We start from the raw sequence: 20,698 nt of genomic DNA on the forward strand, positions 1-20,698 counted from the left end.
TGGGGGGGCGTGTGGGGGCGTGGGGGTGGGACGGGGGTACATGGGGGCTTTAGATGAACCACTGCTTTAGATGATCAGTGTGTGTAGTGTGTGTGTAGCGTGTGTGAGGGCAGCAACCAGACACTGATTATCATCATGTCCTACAATTAATCACTAATTATCATTATTTACAAACAGCACTGTTTATCCACAGGCAAACTTTATTTTTGGCAAGATTGACACTAATTAAACTCATTCTATCTCCTTTATCTTTATTTACCAAACTGCTGAATAATAATTAAGTTCTATTCAGAGAAAACCCTTCCTTCCCTCCTTTATTTAGCTCCATGTGTCCAGGCGTCACCAGGCGCCCTCTAGCGACGATTTCTGGCATGTGCTGAATGTTGAACACAGATTGGAAAATTTGCATTCACAAAGCTAAATTAGATCCTTGTTTACCGTTCGTAAAATAAATAAATTAATAAATAAGTAACAAATAAATAATAATAATAATAATAATAATAATACTTGTATTATTAATATCTTTATTCCGAATTGTTTGGAAGTTTGACTAAGTCACATCCGGACACAGGGGGCGGGTGCAAGGCAGATACTCGACGCTGGTTGGCTATGAATTATGCAGAATTTTGCAAATAGTGAAATGTGATTGGCTGTAAAATTTTACGAATCCCAAGATGTGATTGGACGAAGAAACTCGACGCGGATTTGTTAAGCTAAATTTTGGAAGAGCGGAAAGATGATTGGCTGTGAACACTGCAAGGGGGAAGATTTGATTTGTCGAAGGTTTTACCATTCGGGCCAGTGGCGCAATGGATAACGCGTCTGACTACGGATCAGAAGATTCTAGGTTCGACTCCTGGCTGGCTCGGAAAATACTATTTTTCCCCTTTAAATTATAAATAGGTTCTTTTATATTTTTCTTATTTAGTTCTGAACACTAGTTTAAGTAGACGTTTCTGTTATGGTGTATGATATAAACTGGTAGATTTGTTTTTTTAATCCAAACTTTCCTTCTCCTTTTTAAATGTTTTAGCATTATTAAATATCTCTGCCCAGGATTTTGACTTTCCCGTAAATAAGATAAAATCGCCAATTAAACATTTCTATTTTATATAAACTTTATTTTTCAGCGAAGTTGATTGTTAAGAGCAGGCCTCCTTTTATAACACAGAAACACACACGAGTTACATGTAAATTTAAATATTTATTAACCTTTTCATTTTGACATTCTCCATACTATAAAATTTATAGTATGGAGAGTACCATTTATACCATTTATTTATATATTTATACCATTTATATGAGTACCAATTAAAAAAAAAAAACGAAGCGAAGCGAAAACTGTTCTCTGGACGCAGTGACGCCTTTAAGTAGATGCGTTTCGCAGGTTCGCCTCACCCGGGCCAGTGGCGCAATGGATAACGCGTCTGACTACGGATCAGAAGATTCTAGGTTCGACTCCTGGCTGGCTCGAGGAAAAACCTTTTCGATGTTTACGTGCTAAATTCAGGAAAACGATTTTATATTTTAGTTCTAGATTAATTCTTACTGGTCATTAAATTTTGGAGGTGTAAAAACAACTTTTACCTTCGAAATGAGCTGAGCTGCATCATCAATGCAACAATGCTAAAGTAATATTTCACAAGTCCATTTTGTGAACTGTATTTCTTCTCCTATGTAGGGAGTCTGGAGCCTGTTCCAGAAATCTCAGGTATCCCCTTTTTCCATCAGAGTGAACCAGGTGCTAGTTCATGTCTGGTGTTCAGAAGCGAACCTCCTAAGAACTGGCTTTGTTCTTCCACAAGCTGGGAATCACGTCATCACGTGACTGTGTGTCTCCGTGTACGTGTCTACTTTGCCACCCACAGCAAACATTCACATGGGTTTGCAAACAGTTCTCCTGGCTCCATCATTACCAGGAAGCATTTGAGCTGCCCTTTGCGATTTAAATCCATATTTTATAGATCACGTTCACAAACGTGTTGTTTTCTGTCATAATCCCACCCACAGCCCCGGTTGTTAGTTCTAGACCAGCAAAGAGTTGGTGCCCCCATGGAACCAGGCTTGTGCTGTACGAAAGCTTTGGAAACAAAGAACTGGTTATAAGTCAGCACCAGGTCCAAACTAGCTCCGGACTGCCCTAGTGGAAAAGATTCAAAGGCACAAGGCAGGTGCCACTGTGGATTCAACACACACACACACACCAACTTAGAAACACCAATCAGCCTGGGAGGAAACCGAAGTACCCTGAGGAAACCCAATAAGCAAGGGACAAAAATAATAAGAAATATTGGCCAGAGTCGAGATTCAAACACTGAACTCTTGGTGTTACATTTTTTACTCTATTGCCTTTATCATATTTAATTTCCACTGTAAACCAGGAGTGTTTGGAGATATTCACCAGAAACTAAATGTATATATATATTTTTCTAACCTCAGTGATGATTACAACAGGATAAGGAGTTTAAATGATGGCTTTCCTGATGGACCTCCAAGAAGGGTTTACCAAGCTTCCCTGCAATATTTGTCCTTGAGACAGCAGGGACACCAACATGTCCCAACTCAATGTGGGACTGGACAGAGAAAACAGACTTGAATGTGGTAGGAGCCCCTGTTGGACCCCTCATTGGCATTGACATGAACTTGTGCTTTATGAAACGAACCGTCACAGCTCTAGATGAGGAGTCAGCAGCCTTCAGGCCATCTCATTCGGACCTCAGACAGAGGAGATCCTGGAGGGTAAGGAATTCCAGAAGTTGTTCATTTGGAAGAAGGCCAGCTTTGCTGAAGAAACTACGTGAAGCTGGATGAAGCTCTGGTGAAGAACCACACCACGTTAGGTTGCATGATGTTCCTCAGAGTCTAATCCTTGACACTTGATAAATTATAGAACACAGGAGCGCCTAGTTAAAGGAACACCGCTAACAAGGACGATATAATAGGACGGAATGGGAGACTATACAGGGGCTGCGTTCATTTCCAACTTTATTAATAAATCCCCAAAAGATTCTCAGTTCTAATTCTTTCGTAGTCGTTCTTATGTAACCTGATTATTAACGCATCCTGAGTTTCAATTGTTTATTATTTATTCAGACTCATCATAAATACCTGTTCTGTTTTTTCTTTATATTCCATGTAAAAGATGCAAGTTTGCCCATTTTCCACATGAAAATAAATACATTTCAGACTTTCAATGTCCTGGTCACATAAGCAAAGCCTGAGTGAAATAACATCCTCTTCATCCACAGTAAGGGCTGATTTAGAGTTGCAATGCATTGGTGCCACCTAGCAACATGAAAGAACATCTCGCGGTGTATTGCTAGCTAAAACTGGATGCACGGTTTCTACACCAGCGTAAATTAAAAAGTCAGGAACTGTGTACGTAGTTAAATCAGGCGTGGACTGAACACCAGGTACTCTAGGTACAGCGCTGCACAGCCAGGGACCCTTAAAAATTTTCAATTTTTTTTTTCCCCTTTGATAAACACTATATTTTAAAAAAGAAGTCAAAATAAAACTAGCTTTAGAAATTAAATAATTTACTACCTAAACCATAAAATGGAGAAAATAAAGGAAAAAAGTAATTCAAATAGATGACAAGGAAATACATGGGCCGTTCGTGTCAAACTGGGACTTGTGATGAGATTTCTGGTAAATTGAAAGCGTTTATATATATATAAAAATGAATAAATAAAAAACAGGTGATTTCCAGAAGCCTTCAATCACCGTACAGTGATGAGACTCTTAGTCACAGTAAAACATATGAAACAGTTTAAAGAAAGCTGTAGGTCCGTGGCTGACGATCCGGTCGCGGTGTCTTAGAGCTCAGTGAAGTCGTTCCTGTGAACATTCAGAGAGTGGAACATCTGATCACTGAGTCTGTGTAAACTGTACACACACTCGTTCACCAACAGCACTTACACGTTACTTACAGTACAGCCCTGACCTCACGCCACAAAAAGGAGTTCCTGGGAGGCCGGTGTTTTAAACAAAGGGGGCAGACAATGGGGTCCAAGCACTAGTGAACTACTGGGATGAGTGGGAGGGTTTTTACTCTCAGAACCAGAAGAAGAAGTCCCGCTTTGACTCGCACGCCCCTCCCACAGTTTGGACAATCACTCACATCCAGTTCAGACTCGGTTTCAGCGCATGATTTATTAACAATCATAAAAACAAAGCGTACAGTTTTCCTCTTCTGGAGGGTTTTTACTCTAAAAAAGCTACGGCGTCCGCGCGAAATACCTGAAGCTCAAATCATATCGAAAAGGCACGAACAATAAAAAAAAAAAAAAAAAAGAGAAGAAGAAGAACAAGCATGAGATTAACAAGACATAAAACATCTAAAGATGGGGAGGAGGGGGGGGAAACAGGAGGGGAACAAAGAACAAACCATTCCATCATCCATCCTGTTTCTGAACGAGACTGAAATATAAACTCAATTAACTCTGGACCTCAGACTCACCGTCACAGGAAGACAAGAAGTAAAGAACAGAAAGAGAAAAACATGAAAAAATTATAACAACAATAACACACAGGTGCCTGTTTCTTGGATTGTGTTACAGCATGGAAATAAACGCGGGTGAATTGTCAACAGGGAGAAAAAAAATATATATATAACTAATGTAAAAATGATGCATGATGAATCTGAGGTGAAGAAAAACAAAAAGAAACTCATTAATATACAAACATGGTGTTAAGAGCACAGTGTGGCGCGTCCTCTGTGTGTGTGTGTGTGATGGTGCCTGAGCTTCAGGAATAAATACAGTGGAAATAACACAAATAATAATAACAACAAAATAATAATAATAAAAAAATGGGACATGGTTCAACTTTAACCTCCCTATCTCTCACTCTCTCACACACACACACACACACACACACACTAAAACAGGGTCGACATTGAGTTGTTGATTTGTTTTTAGTGTTGCTTCTTTGCAATGATGGAAAAAAATGATTTATGTTTAAAAGAAAAAAAAGGTTTTAATGTCTTAAAATATAAAAAAAGGGAATAAACATACAAACGTGTGTGTGTGTGTTTGTTAGTTCAACACAAGACTTGGCAAGCACAGAAATCTGAATTCTCTTTAATCTGCGTAACTAATGATGGATCAGACGGACATGTGTTATAACCTCGACACGTGTGAGGACGTCGCAGCAGGCACGTGCCGTCGCTCGGGGTTACGGAGTACGACATCGACACACACACACACACACACACACACACACGCGTGCCTACTTCACAGCTAATTCGAGGCACTACGAAATCCGCACACGAGCCTCTACTTGATTCATTTTGTTTAGTTTTGTTCGAGCTGGGCGTTAACCAGTTTTGAGTTAAAGACCGAAAAACAAACAAACAAACAAACAGTTCCCTCTAAGGATGAAGGAGCCGGCAGTCGTCTCAGATCCACTGACTAAACACGCTAGAAATGTACAGATGATTCATTTCAGGGTTTTTTTGTTTTTTTTTAAAAAAAAAAGTCGTACAGTATCATCAGGACGTCCTTCTTCGTCCCACATCACGTGTGTTTCCTCCTGATGCTCAAACAGTCCCGTCCTCCAGCACAAACCTGACATCTCTCTCTCACACACACACACACACACACACACACACACACACACACTCTCAGGAGTCTGTAAGGTGGGGGAGGGGTTCACCACTCTGCGTCTCCGATGGCTTTGGAGAAAACGTAATCGCGTCCGTTCAGGTTCATGATCCCGTCCTTCAGGTGGAATTTCCATTTGTTCTTACTTCTGTGGATCTGTGGGAAGAACGGAGCGTGAAACACACACACAGGAAAATAAATCAAGTTTCTGTATAAAGTAGCACTACAGCAGTTCACACACACACACGCATTGAAAACTTCCTAAACTGAATAACTTCAACCTCTTGAAGCAGAGTGGGCGTGGCCTGATCAGTCTCAGATATAAACAGTCTGGAAGTTTCAGAGTGTCGCAACAGAAACGTTGTTATAGTGTTACATCATCAAACATCAGACACACATCATCACACACACAATCATCTGATCTGCCTTTAACTAAAAACTGAGTGAATTAGTCTGACACACACACTCTCTCATCACACACGCCTGTCTCCACCCCATCAAGAAGGTAATGTAGTTACACATAACGGTCAGCAGGTGGAGAAATTCCTGCTTTAAGTACTACAGTTATATAACGAAACACTGTAGAGGAGTAAAAGTCCAGATCTGTCCTGTATGATGTAATGGAGTAAAAGTATTCACTTATAAAATAAATAAACTACTCATAATACATTTACACACTGTAGGTTTGGGAGACACACACACACACACACCTTATCATACTGACAGACGACGACATTCTCGGTGTCGAACAGCTCCTGGTCCTCCTCGTCACTCACGTCATCTCCGCTGTTCAGAGGCTCCTGAGAGAGAAAGTAATAAATAAAAAAACAAATAAACAGATCCGGTGTGAGCTGAATTCAAGGATGCAGAATTATCCTAAAGTAATTACACCCCCTCCACACAAACAAACACACCCACACACCTCCTCTACTTGTCCATCCTCTCCTCCGTCTTTGTCCTTGTCCTCGTCGTCGTCCTCGTCGTATTCGTCCTCCTCATCCTCGTCGTCCTCCGACGACGTGTCCCCCGCTCCGTCCACCTGGAGCATGACGGGAGCCTGCTGAGGCTGAGGCTGCGCCTGCTGCTGCGCCGTCTGCGGCTGCTGTGGAGTCTGCGCGTGTGTCTGGGGCTGTGTTTGTGTCTGGGGCTGTCCTTGAGCCATGGCCGCCTGCATCACCTGTAACACACAGAGAGAGAGAGAGAGAGAGAGAGAGAGGTCTAGTCGTGAGTATTCTGAGGAGATGGACCGGTCAGACTGCTGTAGTAGAGGAGGAGTGAAGTGAGACCTGAGCGTTCTGCTGCACTTTGTTCTGTGTGAGGACGATCTGCTGAGGCTGGATGATCACACCGGTCTGCTGAGACAGTCCACCCTGCAGTGGAGCCAACACCTACACACACACACACACACACACATATATATATATATATATATAAAATATACAGATAGTCAGGTACACCTGAAATATACCTCTGTGTGTGTGTGTGTTTACCTGCTGTATAACCGGAGCCTGCACTCCGCCGGTCTGTATCTGAGGCAGGACTTGCTGCTGCACCATGATGGGCTGCTGGGGCCCCTGGATGAGGTACTGAGCTCCATTAGGAGCCCTCACCACCTGCAGGATCTGACCTACACACACACACAGTTTCCCCAAGTTAAAAACCTTACAGCCGGGCCCAAAAGGTTTTGAGGATGACACAAATATTAATTCTCACGAATGTCTGCTGCTTCAGTGTTTCAGATCTGTGTGTCAGATGTTCCTCTGGTCCACTGAAGTATAATTACAAGCGTTTCATACGTGTTAAAGGCTTTTATTGATAATTACATTAAATCCTGCTTATTAAAGACCTCTACAGTTCACCCTGACATGCTGTCAATCACCCTCCAGGCCACACCCTGTCTGATGGCGCGTCCCATTATTACATAATCAGTATTTGGAGTTTGTCAGAACTTGTGTTTGTGATTGTCCACCCGTCTTTTGAGGATCGACCACAAGTTCTCGGGAGACCCAAAATTTCCACTCAGTTATGACTTTTGCCTTATGTTGAGGAGCTCCATCATGCTGGAGGAGGCATTGTTCATCATCAGACTGTCGCAGATTCACTGGAGAAGTTGCTCTTGGGGGATGTTTTTGTACCGTTCTTTATTAATGACAGTGTTCTTAGACAAAATTGTGAGTGAGTCCACTCCCTCAGCTGGGAAGTGACATCACACATGAATGTTTCCTGTGTGCTTTAATCTGTGTGTGTGTGTGTGTGTGTGTGTGTGTGTATAAAGACGACTAACCTGAACTAGTGACAAGCTGTTGGTAGGGTGACACTCCGGTGTTCAACGCCAACGTCGCTGCGGTGGCAGCAGCACTCTAAAACACACACACACACACCTCATACCGACGCCACTTGTATAAGTATCGGCCATTTAAATGAAGACGTGATTGATGTCCTCACCATGCCTGTGGCGTTCATGTGCTGAAGAAGTTTAGGGTCCTGTATGATCACCTGCTGCTGTGGAGCTGAGGGAATAAACACACACACAGATAAAGAAATAAAAATCATAGTCGATAAAATACGATCTTTAAAGAAAACATTCCCCAACATTAAAGAAAACATTTGTGTGCGTGTGTGTGCGGATCATTTCCTGACCTTGCGGTGCTTGAGTCATGAGGACCTGTTGAGGTTGTGGGGTTTGTTGAGTCTGTTGGGTCTGTTGGACCTGTGGGACCTGCGCCTGTGGAGCCTGAAGAACCTGCTGCTCCTCCGAGTGGAACCCGTCCACGGCCTTCGACTGCATCAGCTTGCTCTCCCACAGCTTCAATATAAAAAACAAAGGAGAAGAAGAAGAAGAAGAAGAAGAAATTCAATCAGGCCCTGACGTCTTTCTGATGCAGACTGAACAAAACTTTACCAACACAGTGCCCAGTGTCTACCCATACACAAACTTACTGTTTTGAGCTCCATGAGGACCTGCTCGTCCACACCTTCGTCCAGGAACAGCTCTCGGACTTCATTAATCACGTCCTCCATCACAGTTTTATACAGTTTAGGCTGGAACATAAATGACCGAGTCAATAAAACTGACTGTTACAGAGGTAGTGAGGACTGGCGAGCTAAAACGTCCTCCTTAGTGTAGATTAGCGAGCTAAAACGTCCTCCATAGTCTACAATAGCTAGACAAAAGATCCTCCATGGTGTACATTAGCCAGATAAAAGATCCTCCGTAGTGTACATTACCTAGATAAAATATCCCCTGTAGTGTACATTAGCTAGATATAATAACCTCCGCAGTGAACATTAGCTTGCTAAAAGATCCTCTGTAGTTTACATTAGCTAGCTAAAAGATCGTCCGTGATGTACATTAGCTAGCTAAAAAATCCTCCGTGGTGTACATTAGCTAGCTAAAAGATCCTCCGTGGGTGTACATTAGCTAGCTAAAAGATCCTCCTTAGTGTACATTACCTAGATAAAATATCCTCCGTAGTGTACAATAGCTAGCTAAAAGATCCTCCTTAGTGTACATTACCTAGATAAAATATCCTCCGTAGTATACATAAGCTAGCTAAAAGATCCTCCTTAGTGTACATTAGCTAGCTAAAAGATCCTCAGTAGTTTACATTAGCTAGCTAAAAGATCCTCCTTAGTGAAAATTAGCTAGCTAAAAGATACTCAGTAGTTTACATTAGCTAGCTAAAAGATCCTCCTTAGTGAAAATTAGCTAGCTAAAAGATACTCAGTAGTTTACATTAGCTAGCTAAAAGATCCTTCGTGGTGTACATTAGCTAGCTAAAAGATCCTCCTTAGTGTACATTACCTAGATAAAATATCCTCCGTAGTGTACAATAGCTAGCTAAAAGATCCTCCTTAGTGTACATTACCTAGATAAAATATCCTCCGTAGTATACATAAGCTAGCTAAAAGATCCTCCTTAGTGTACATTAGCTAGCTAAAAGATCCTCAGTAGTTTACATTAGCTAGCTAAAAGATCCTCCTTAGTGAAAATTAGCTAGCTAAAAGATACTCAGTAGTTTACATTAGCTAGCTAAAAGATCCTCCTTAGTGAAAATTAGCTAGCTAAAAGATCCTCCTTAGTGTACATTACCTAGATAAAATATCCTCCGTGGTGTACATTAGCTAGCTAAAAGATCCTCCTTAGTGTACATTACCTAGATAAAATATCCTCCGTAGTGTACAATAGCTAGCTAAAAGATCCTCCTTAGTGTACATTACCTAGATAAAATATCCTCCGTAGTATACATAAGCTAGCTAAAAGATCCTCCTTAGTGTACATTAGCTAGCTAAAAGATCCTCAGTAGTTTACATTAGCTAGCTAAAAGATCCTCCTTAGTGAAAATTAGCTAGCTAAAAGATACTCAGTAGTTTACATTAGCTAGCTAAAAGATCCTCCTTAGTGAAAATTAGCTAGCTAAAAGATCCTCCTTAGTGTACATTACCTAGATAAAATATCCTCCGTGGTGTACATTAGCTAGCTAAAAGATCCTCCTTAGTGTACATGACCTAGATAAAATATCCTCCGTAGTGTACATTAGATTGCTAAAAGATCCTCTTTAGAGTACATTACCTAGATATGATATCATCCGTAGTCTACATTAGCTAACTAAAATATCCTCCATGGTGTACATTAGCTAGCTAAAAGATCCTTCTTAGTGTACATTACCTAGATAAAACATCCTCCGTAGTGTACATTAGCTAGCTAAAAGATTCTCCGTAGTGTACATTACCTAGATAAAATATCCTCCGTAGTGTACATTAGATTGCTAAAAGATCCTCCTTAGTGTATATTACCTAGATATAATATCCTCCATAGTGTACATTAGCTAGCTAAAAGATGCTCTGTGGTACATTTTAAAGAAATATGTCAATGTTGCATCACTTGATGTTTGTAAGTTTACCTCAACAATTTAAAAAGGTTTGACGACTTCGAGTTGAAAACTGAACAATTTGTTCAATTAATAGTAAATAATCAACACAGTGTTGGTACAACCCGCACAAACACACAGCATTATGAGAGATAAAACTGTGATAAAATATTTTACAGACTAGAGCACAGTAGATAGTAGATAAAACATGCTTTGTAGACTAGCTAGCTAATACACCAAGGTTCTGCTGTTGGGCCCTTCAGTGAGGCCCTTAAGCCTAAATAAAGTCTAAATGTAACTAGCCAGCTAAAGCATCTGCAGTGGTACAGAAGAGTTAGCGCAGACATCCTGTAATAACAGAGTTTACAGTTTTCACACTCTGGATTTTAACCAACAGCATCAGGTGGCCTGGTTGTGTTTGTGTCACCAGTCTGATTGTGTCTCTTCATTTTTTTATTTTATTATAATCTGGGCAGAATAATAATAATAATACTAATAATAATAATAAATGATTGTAATATGACTCAGAACGGAACATTTTTGTACACCGTGATATAAACAACACCGGAATACAAAAACTAACGGATGGAATATAACGGCAGGAGCGCGAGCCCTTCCATGCAGCTCTATTTAAAGCGCGCGCTGTGGGGGGAGGGGGTGTTTTATAGTGTGACGTGTCGTGTGCAACTCCTTCCCATCTTCTCTGAGTCTATATTAGTGTGTGTGTGTGTGTGTGTGTGTATAAAAGCAGCCTGCGGAAAGGAGGAGACACACACACACACTCCATACACACACACACACACACTCTCTGTGTCTGAAGAGTCACACAGCTCTCGCGCGCACACACACACTATTACTGTTTTTATTTCATGTTTTTTTTTTAAATATATATTCTGAGGTGAACAAACATGGCGGCGGTTCGGCTACAACAACAACATGGCGCAGAGTGCAGCTTAATACTCAATAAATCCACTAATATCCACAATATTATGTTTTATTATCTGAAACTAGTTATGCATATTTTAGAATTACATTATATAATATTTTTAAAGCCAAATTTAATTAGTTTAAATCGTTTTAATCCCGATAATTAAACTGGAATATTTGATTTCCGTTAGATATCTCACTAAAACCGAATTAAAAAACACTAAATCTGCTTGCTAAGTTTGTTAAATATTAATAATAAATGAATATAATGCTGTATTTGTCTCCATCAGCTCGCAGTAAACTGAATCAGAGTAAATCCAGAGCCGTGTTTAATAACAGCTGCTCTCCATAGAGACGGATAAAATGGCCGCTGAGCGTGTTTTATTATTATTATTAATAATATTAATGGGAACCCCTTTGAGGTTAAGTACATTATTCTGACTACAATGCTTGGACCATGGAGATTACTGGATGTTGTTTTTGTTTTGTCCTGGTTTTGTGTGAGTATTCAGCGCCGTGAGTCTGAGATCAGGGTCCTTACCACTGGGTTCGAGTTGGCCGAGCTCGCCATTTTAACTACCGTAGAGTTAAAAAAAAAAAAAAAACAACAACCGAGCAAAAGGAAAAACTTAAGCACTTTAAGAACTTGACAAACAGCTAAAATAGGTCTAAAATATTCAAGAGCCCGAAAGTAAATAAATAGTTAAGTGAAGCGCGGAGCTGTTTTACGGTAATAGTTAAAGGTTACTGTGAGTCCCGGGGCTGCTCGGTCCCAGCCGTCCTGCTCCCGTCGCCGCTCCGCCTTTATATACCGACCTGAGGATGCGCGAGACCATAGGGCACGGGCTGGAAGCGGGCTCCGCGCCAACTATCGCGAGATCTACGAAAACATGGCGTGCTCTCGTTCTTCACGCGGAGCCGCGTCCTGTGATCGGATTGGTCGAGTAGTCGGGTGGGTGGGGCTGCTTGCCTAAGGCCGCGCTCTGATTGGCTGACTGGGCCCGGGCTCGCGACCAGTGGCGCGCTGATTGGACACCTGAGAGGCTCGTGCGTGTAATTACATTCTTTATTCTTTTCTTGATTTACGTATGTCTTTTATGCTTTCTTGTTCTTATATTTATTTCATATTTTTGTTTTTTTGTGTAATAATGTTTTAATGCTGGCAATTCTTTGATACAAAATTAATAATTTATTTTTAAACATAGTCTTTTGTGATTTCCCCTGGTAATTCTTCAATAAAAATTATTTCTAAAAACGTTATTTATTATTTTTTAAAATGTATTTTTTTTAATGTATTTAAAAAAACATTATTTATTTATGTCTTTTATGATTTCGCTGGCGATTCTTTAATAAAATAAAAATGATTCTTATTTATTTATTTATTTATGCTTTCATGCTATTTTTTTTCTTATTGTATTTAATGTCGTAATTCTTTAAATAAAAATGATTTTCACTAAGTAAGGTATCACCTGAGTATTTAAAATATGAGCTTGATGCATGGCTTGCTTCAGGGAGATCGTACGATTTGCAGATGGGCTGCAAGATACAAACCACAGCCCAGGTCAGAGCAAGGAGGGATGTGGGGAGTCAAAGGAGTCAGATAACTTCATCACACATCTAAATCTGTTTGCTGTCACCACAACATGGAGGAGTGCTGACTAGTGTATGATATATATCGGGGTTGGGTTCATCATTCAGAAGCTTGACTGGAGGCAGTTTCAAACATTAACAATAACTTCTCTTAAAAGTCTTCATAAAACATGAGAACAAACAGTTTTGTCAACCAACACAATTTTATAAAGTATGTTTTCAATGATTTAAAAAGTAATTGATTGAATGATTGATGCGAGGTTGTATCAAAAAGTTTAGTAATTAGCTCTGTTCACAAGATCTGTTTTTTTGCATCCTTCAGATGCCTTAAAACCTGGTAGTAGATTTCCCTATTGACGGTCTGGGCTCTGGGAACGAATTCTGTCAAAAAGACGCTGAGAATGCACTTGGTCTAGCTACAGACCTGCCGCGCCCTTTTCTTTGTGGAGATGACGAGCGCTTCCACTGTGCAGAACTGTCACTTCTTCTCAGGGTTGTACCTGTACACCCAAATTTGGTCACCACTAATAATTCTTGACAAGGACGGGTCATCCACGGCACACAGACGGAGTTCTTGGCAGACTTTGACATAATGTTCCTTCTGCTCCTGGGTCACCAGTCTGTGGACGAACTTGGCAGCAACACTGCACACGTTCACACGTGAGGATCGCCTGGACTGTTCCATATGACACACCTACACCGGCAGCAATGTTGTGGATTGTTCTCTGACGATCATCATGCAGATCATCATTTTCAGGGGGTTGAGCTGGTTGAAGGTTTTCTCACTTCAAATGACTCTTTTTAGCATTGCGTAAACTTGCCGAATAACATCGAACATCTCTGTGACAGATTTGCCCAGTTTCACACAGTATTTCTTGTTCGCTTTTTGTTCTAACTTGCTGTACATGATGAAATAGCAGACGTGGTAACGCACATGGTCAGAATAGCACCAGTTGCACGGCTCCTGATGTACACAGGACCATGTCTTTTGGCGCACTGACTTATGAAGTTCGGTGCTCCCTGTGACTGTGTGTGCAGCCTTGTGCTGCGATCTGCTGGTGTGAACTAGTTTCGAAACTTTGATATGACCCCATAGCCACCATCAGCCCTCAGGATTAGGGTTGGCAACCATCCCGTAAGATATGGAATTGTCCAGATTTTGAAGCTAAAGGACCTTTTCTGTATTGAACCGATACAGGACGCCATTTGTTCATTATTTTTGACCATCAAAGCAAAATGTGACACAAACAGTCAGTGGACGGAATAAGAGTCCCCTCCCACCCTTTCAGTCAGTCTGTCAGGGTCTCTACCAAAACATAGAACAGAGAACACACTTCTCATTGGTCAGGACTCATGACCCAGGGTGACGTCTTGCTGGGGGGCGGGACTGAGCACACGGGGAAAATAAAGGCAAAGTTTAGAGTGATAACATGTGCGTGATAGGTTTTTCTATTGCTCATTTGCACTGAGCATTTTTTTCATGCCACCGTTTGGGTTGTTTATCCTTATTAAAGCCCTGACTGTAGTGTGTGTGTGTGTGTGTGCGAGACAGGGGACTGACTGAAGCTCTCTGACTCAGGAGTACGAGATGGGGAGTGAGGGGGCAGGTGGACATTACCACAGGTCACCTGCAGGGGGAGCAGGAACAAACACACATCTAACTTTATACAGCACTGCAATTAGTAACATCACTCACACTTTAAATAAAGCACAGATCATTTATACAGCTGTGAATATATACTGTACAGTTTCACAGGGATATCTCATTCTTCTGTTCTGTGTGAAATCATTAGGAATAATATGTAACCAGTCTACACACACCCCAGGGGAAATTGTGTAACAGAGTAGTGACTATTCATTGGAAGTGTGTAATGTCCTGATGCTCGTTTGTAAAAAAAAAAAGAATAAATAAATAAAGGAAGAAAGCAACAGGCATGCAACAATTTAGAAAATGAAAAAAAGAGGAAAAAGATAAATATGTGTAACTGTTATCTGTTTATATTATTATTTACTTGGTGAAGCAGGTCAATATAACACTTGTGTTTGTTTATCTTCATATCCAGTGTTATTTCATAATGGAAATTTAAGTCAAATTCTTTTAGCAGTTCACTGGAGGTGAGATCTCCCAGTTCACCCGACACACTCCAGACCCTGGGGGGGGGGGGGGGATCGGGGGCGCGACACCAGAAACATTACAGTCAAAACACAGAACAGAAGTTATGCTGTGTAATCAGGCAACATAAATACACTATGATTGGTTTAACTACACTGATAGATACACTATGATTGGTTTAACTACACTGATAGATACACTATGATTGGTTTAACTACACTGATAGATACACTATGATTGGTTTAACTACACTGATAAATACACTATGATTGGTTTAACTACACTGATAAATACACTATGATTGGTTTAACTACACTGATAGATACACTATGATTGGTTTAACTACAAAACCTGATGTAAACTAACTGAGTTATACAGGTTTAGTCTGTACATTGGGCCAGGACTCGCTCTTTTAGTGATATCTTTATGTTTCATTCACTGGAGGAACAGAAACCAGTCGCAGAAAAAATGACTGTATGTCTGTATGTCTGTCCAGCCAGATTTTGTCACAGCATCATGCAAAGACAGAATCTAATGAACCTTTGTCAGTCTTTCTGTATTTCTCTGGAGTTTAATAGATTGAATAAAATCTAAATGTTGTGTAGGACGGAGGTTATGAGCAGTTATGTGCTGGATGTCGATCAGCTTAGTTTCAGCTTTAACCTGTTTCACTAACCTCAACGACGAGAACTTACATTAGTTTGTAATAATGCATAAACCCTATACACAACCTCTATAAACACTGTATTGTAACTTCACCCACATGCGTCTCTTATCTCAGTTTCCCGGAGTTAACAATCACTTTCAGAGTATACGCAATAACAATGGGGACATGAAGTAAAACCTTTGTCCATGGATCAATAACAATAATAATAATAATAATAATAATAATAAACAGCAGCTCTGCAGATGTGATGAGTTTCATGATTTTATGAGTAAACAGACTTTGATGTTGTTTTGTTAAATGTTGAAAACATTCAAAATATTTTAATTGATTATTATAAGTTTCGGTTAAACGTTGTTTTGGGGATTTTTGAGTGAATAATTTGAGTTTAAGCCCACTTATTATATATATATATTTTTTTCAACTCGACACTACTATTTTGTCCTGCGCGGGTTTCCGTAGTGTGACGTGTTTTATACGCGACAAGCGCGAGCGAAGATGGTGAGTCAGGCCGAATATCCTTTTATTAATATTAAAGTCGTTTTTTCTTATTTCGGCGTTTCCAGACTGTTCCTGATGGATCCTGATTGGTTTTATTGGTCTGCGGTGTTGGATTTAACCGAGTGTTGAGGGAGATTATTATTAGGAATATGAGTTTTGCGTTTGTTTTTGTGTCTGATCCTTATTTCTAATATTATTACCGAATAACGCGTTTAATATTTACATCTATAGCGCGGATTGGACATTTAAATTTTAATTGTTACGATTCTATAAGAGAATGTTGTGTGTATTTAAACAATTGGTGTAAGTAGCTAATGCGTAGTGCAAAATCCGTTCGCTGTCGCCTGATGACGTCATCTGTGGAGCCATCAACATCAACAACAACAACATCATCATCATCATCATCATCATCTCCTGTCAAGTGCAGAAGGGATAAACTGTAGTATATAATCTGGAGAGCTGTGTCCAGTGTCTGAGCATATAGTCATTCATTGTTTGGTTTGTTTTTGTTTGTTTGTTTGTTAATAAGGTTTAAAAGTGAAATGTGATTTTAATGATGTAGACAGACGTCAGGTTTAACACAACACTATGTTTAATCTAACACAGACAATTTGTTCACCTGTGGTTATACCTCAGACCGAGTGATCTGATTGGACGAGAGGCGTTACTCCTCGAGTGCTGATAACAGACAGTAACAGCACTGAGACTAAGTGTAATTATACATATGACTCGGCGTCCCAGGTGTTCTACACCACCTTAATTACACTAACGGTCAGTCTACAGCTTCGCCTGTCGCAGCAGGATATTTGTGGGCGGAGCTAAATAACTGGTTAAATTAAAAAAACAAATCATAATCTGTTGATAATAAATGGTGTTTGTGTTAAAATCAATGTATAAAGACGTGTATATATAAACTGTTGTATAAAATCGATATCACACTCGCGGTCGTGCTATTGTACTGAATATCAGAAGGACTTTGAGTGGACACATGGGTGAACCGTGAGGATTAAACCTAACGTTACCGTGTGTGTGTTTGATCACAGGGACAGAACCAGAGCGGAGGACATGGAGCCGGCGGAGGGAAAAAGGACGACAAGGTGAATAAGAGATACGAGATACGAGCTCGCATCTTAGTACTACACACATTTACACATTTCACATCGTCTCTCTAAACTGTGCCGTGTTTGTCTCTAAACCCTGGGGACAGGACAAGAGGAAGAAGTACGAGCCTCCCATCCCCACACGGGTCGGAAAGAGGAAGAAGAAGACCAAAGGACCAGACGCGGCAAGCAAACTGCCTTTAGGTGTTTATACACACACACACACACACACACACACACACACCCCATATATATATATATATACTGATCATTAATCAGCTGGAATATACTGTAAAATACTGAGTTCATATTTAATCCAGAGTTACTATTTATTTGAACTTTAGTATAAATACAGCTGTATATTATGTGACGTGTGTGTGTGTGTGTGTTCTGCAGTGACTCCACACACTCAGTGCAGGCTGAAGCTGCTGAAGCAGGAGCGCATTAAGGACTACCTGCTGATGGAGGAGGAGTTTATCAGGAACCAGGAGCAGATGAAACCTCTGGAGGAGAAACAGGAGGTATACACACAGACACACACACACACACACACACACACACACAGACACACACACACTTTCTCTCAATCTCTTTTTACCCCATAAAAGTCCATTACTGACCAGAATCACTGTACTGTATTATGACGAGACCTCGCAGTCCATTCAGTTAATATTGTGATTCTATAAGTGTTACAATTTTATAAACATCCTGATTCAGTATTACATTTTTCCTAAATTTTGTTACAATTTTAAACCTTTATAAAAGTTTAATGATTTAAAATTGTATCCCGTTCCTTACTTAAAACCCAAACGCAGCGTTTAAACACTACAAACTAACTTAAAATACAAGAATTTAACATTTAACTCCAAATTAAACACAAAGTAACATTGTTACTGAGCAGCGCGTGTCCCTGTCATCTGGCAGTTATTATTTAAATTTATTTATTTACATTGCTATTGCCAAGAAATAAATCACAAGAAAATAACATAAGCAGAGAGTAAAAAGATCAAAACTAACCAGAACAGTATAGAACAAGTAATGATGAATAAATGTGTATAAAATTAATGAGTACAGACGTTTAGTTAAAGTCAAAGATGAAGTGACTCGTGAACATAATAAAAAAAAGAAAAGCATTCTCTGTCTCTGCTTTTAAAACAAACATATGGTTTCTATAAAGCGACACTGCTGTGTGTGTGAGTACAGGAGGAGAGGTCAAAGGTCGACGACCTGAGGGGGACCCCGATGTCCGTGGGGAATCTGGAGGAGATCATCGACGACAACCACGCCATCGTGTCCACCTCGGTCGGCTCGGAGCACTACGTCAGCATCCTGTCCTTCGTGGACAAAGACCTGCTGGAGCCGGGCTGCTCCGTCCTCCTCAACCACAAGGTACGCCCATCCCATAATAAACTCCGCCCACAGACGCCGGTATATCACATAAAGATCATCATTCCATTAGTTATTTAATTATTTATTAGGTTTTCAACAATTCTAAACAAACTCAGCAGATAATAAATGATTAACAATAGTTCAGTGTTTAAAAAATAATAATTATTTAAAAAATGAATCAATTTTGGAGAAAAAAAATCACGTCACTGATACACGTCGTGTGTAAGTACACTTACAGTACTAACTACACACGTGACCACAGGATCACGTTAAACTGAGCTTATTAATATTGTACATAAAAAAAATTAAGTGAACATTAGTCAGGTTTGTTAAAATGCTGTTACAAAAGTTACACACGAGATGGATCGTCTGCGTGAGTCTTTAATCATAAACAAAAATGACTTTAAATAAATCAGAAGATCTCATTTAAGATAGACGCTACATAAAGACGCAGGATATAAGTTGATGTATCACTTTCTGTATGTCTCAGGTCTCGATCCTGGTTGGATTATATTACAGATTATATTATAATAACCCACTATTTACATAATAAATGGATTTCATCTTTGTGTAACGTGTGTGTGTGTGTGTGTGTGTGTGTGTCCAGGTCCATGCGGTGATCGGTGTGCTGATGGATGACACTGACCCCCTGGTGACCGTGATGAAGGTGGAGAAAGCTCCACAGGAGACGTACGCCGACATCGGAGGACTGGACACTCAGATCCAGGAGATCAAGGCAAGTCCTGGTTTCTCACGTCTCAGTAAGGACGTCTCTCACCTCGGAATTCTGGGAAACGTAGCACCGTGTGTGAAGGGACACGTATGATGTTACAGAAATCTGATGATTTGTGCAGGTTAAAATTTATGTTTCATTGTAGTTGAAAAGTGTGTGTGTGTGTGTGTGTGTGTGTGTGTGTGGTGATGTACAGGAGTCAGTCGAGTTGCCTCTCACACACCCAGAGTATTACGAGGAGATGGGCATTAAACCTCCTAAAGGAGTCATCCTGTACGGACCGCCTGGAACCGGTTAGTCTCAGCATCGTTACAGATCTGTGTTTCAGAGATCAAAGCTCTTTCATGTTTAAAAAGGTGACACATTGTATTGTTTAAGAAGGAACAAGTCCGAGCGAGGAGGTTAATCTGCGCTCTAATTCCGCTCTCGCGTCCGATCAGCGTCCGTATCTGATTCGATCCGAGCCCGCTGTATCGTTCCCAAGCCCGCCGCTACAAACGGACTGGGAGACGGTCCCCGAGTGTAGAGCGATTGTGTTCACACTGATCAGAGAGAACTAATGTGAAAACGCCCTCAGAGATCTTCAGAACATGTGTTCCTGGTTCCTGGGGTCGATACGTAATTTAAATCATTTAGTCAAACTTGTAGACAATAACTGATCTAAAATTTATAAACGCTTTAAAAATGCTACAAACAATATAAACACCTTCTGCTTCCACACAGTAGTTCCAAAATACTCAGGTTTTGTAAAAGTATCACTTTATCTTCTTTTGAATTAATACGCCGTTTGTTAGCATTAGCACGGATTGGAAGGAAAATAATGATTATTGCTTTGAAATTTAAACAATCATCAACAAAACAAGTCAGGGTTTATTAAATACTTTAAAAAGTTTTTAATATTTCAAGCCCTGTTTAAACCAATCAGACTATAAGAGTCGAATTGAATCAGAAAACCTCCTGAGTCACAGCTCTGGTGTAACACCAGTACGCTTTCAACAGCTTTAGCTAGAACATGATGTGTTTAAAAAAAAATAAAAAATATTATTAAATAAATCGTCCCATCAGTGACCCCGCCCCCTTTAGTCCCAGCTCCTTTGATGAATCTCTCTCTCCCTCTTTCTCTCTCTCTCCCTCTCTCTGTCCCTCTTTCTCTCTCTCTCCCTTTCTCTGTCCCTCTTTCTCTCTCTCTCTCTCTCTCTCTCCC

General features: G+C 40.3%; 2 protein-coding genes and 2 non-coding genes across 4 annotated transcripts in view; 3 read left to right on the forward strand and 1 right to left on the reverse strand.

Annotated features, from left to right (window-relative positions):
* The first annotated feature begins 795 nt into the window (after nt 1–795).
* trnar-acg (transfer RNA arginine (anticodon ACG)) lies at nt 796–868 on the forward strand. Its single transcript has one exon. It is a non-coding gene; the product is annotated as a tRNA-Arg (tRNA).
* Nucleotides 869–1,400: 532 nt separating this feature from the next.
* Nucleotides 1,401–1,473, forward strand: trnar-acg (transfer RNA arginine (anticodon ACG)). The gene has a single exon. It is a non-coding gene; the product is annotated as a tRNA-Arg (tRNA).
* Nucleotides 1,474–4,136: 2,663 nt separating this feature from the next.
* Nucleotides 4,137–12,224, reverse strand: gtf2a1 (general transcription factor IIA, 1). Its single transcript, XM_053489480.1, has 10 exons — nt 11,946–12,224; nt 8,547–8,648; nt 8,247–8,412; nt 8,052–8,116; nt 7,891–7,966; nt 7,097–7,233; nt 6,893–6,994; nt 6,529–6,783; nt 6,317–6,406; nt 4,137–5,762 (listed from the first exon to the last, which is right to left on the reverse strand). Exons 1-10 carry the CDS (start codon nt 11,973–11,975, stop codon nt 5,655–5,657), a joined length of 1,131 nt encoding a protein of 376 aa, XP_053345455.1. The 5' UTR covers nt 11,976–12,224; the 3' UTR covers nt 4,137–5,654.
* Nucleotides 12,225–16,223: 3,999 nt separating this feature from the next.
* LOC128515228 (26S proteasome regulatory subunit 4-like) overlaps nt 16,224–20,698 on the forward strand; it is an 11,016-nt gene continuing 6,541 nt past the window's right edge. The window contains exons 1-7 of the mRNA XM_053489306.1: nt 16,224–16,272; nt 17,316–17,369; nt 17,480–17,576; nt 17,769–17,893; nt 18,576–18,761; nt 19,369–19,497; nt 19,691–19,787. Of these exons, the coding sequence (XP_053345281.1) occupies nt 16,270–16,272; nt 17,316–17,369; nt 17,480–17,576; nt 17,769–17,893; nt 18,576–18,761; nt 19,369–19,497; nt 19,691–19,787 (691 nt within the window). The 5' untranslated portion in view covers nt 16,224–16,269. The remainder of the gene's footprint in view (nt 16,273–17,315; nt 17,370–17,479; nt 17,577–17,768; nt 17,894–18,575; nt 18,762–19,368; nt 19,498–19,690; nt 19,788–20,698) is intronic.

The sequence above is a fragment of the Clarias gariepinus genome, chromosome 27 (genome assembly GCF_024256425.1).
Source record: "Clarias gariepinus isolate MV-2021 ecotype Netherlands chromosome 27, CGAR_prim_01v2, whole genome shotgun sequence".
NCBI lineage: Eukaryota > Metazoa > Chordata > Actinopteri > Siluriformes > Clariidae > Clarias > Clarias gariepinus.

Coding starts and splice junctions, on each gene's coding strand:
- gtf2a1 (XM_053489480.1), bottom strand. CDS start 11,975: ATGGCGAGCTCGGCCAACTCGAACCCAGTG. Junction 7,967..8,051: donor ACATGAACGCCACAGGCATG/GTGAGGACATCA, acceptor TGTGTGTTTTAG/AGTGCTGCTGCCACCGCAGC. Junction 5,763..6,316: donor TCGTCTGTCAGTATGATAAG/GTGTGTGTGTGT, acceptor TTCTTCCCACAG/ATCCACAGAAGTAAGAACAA.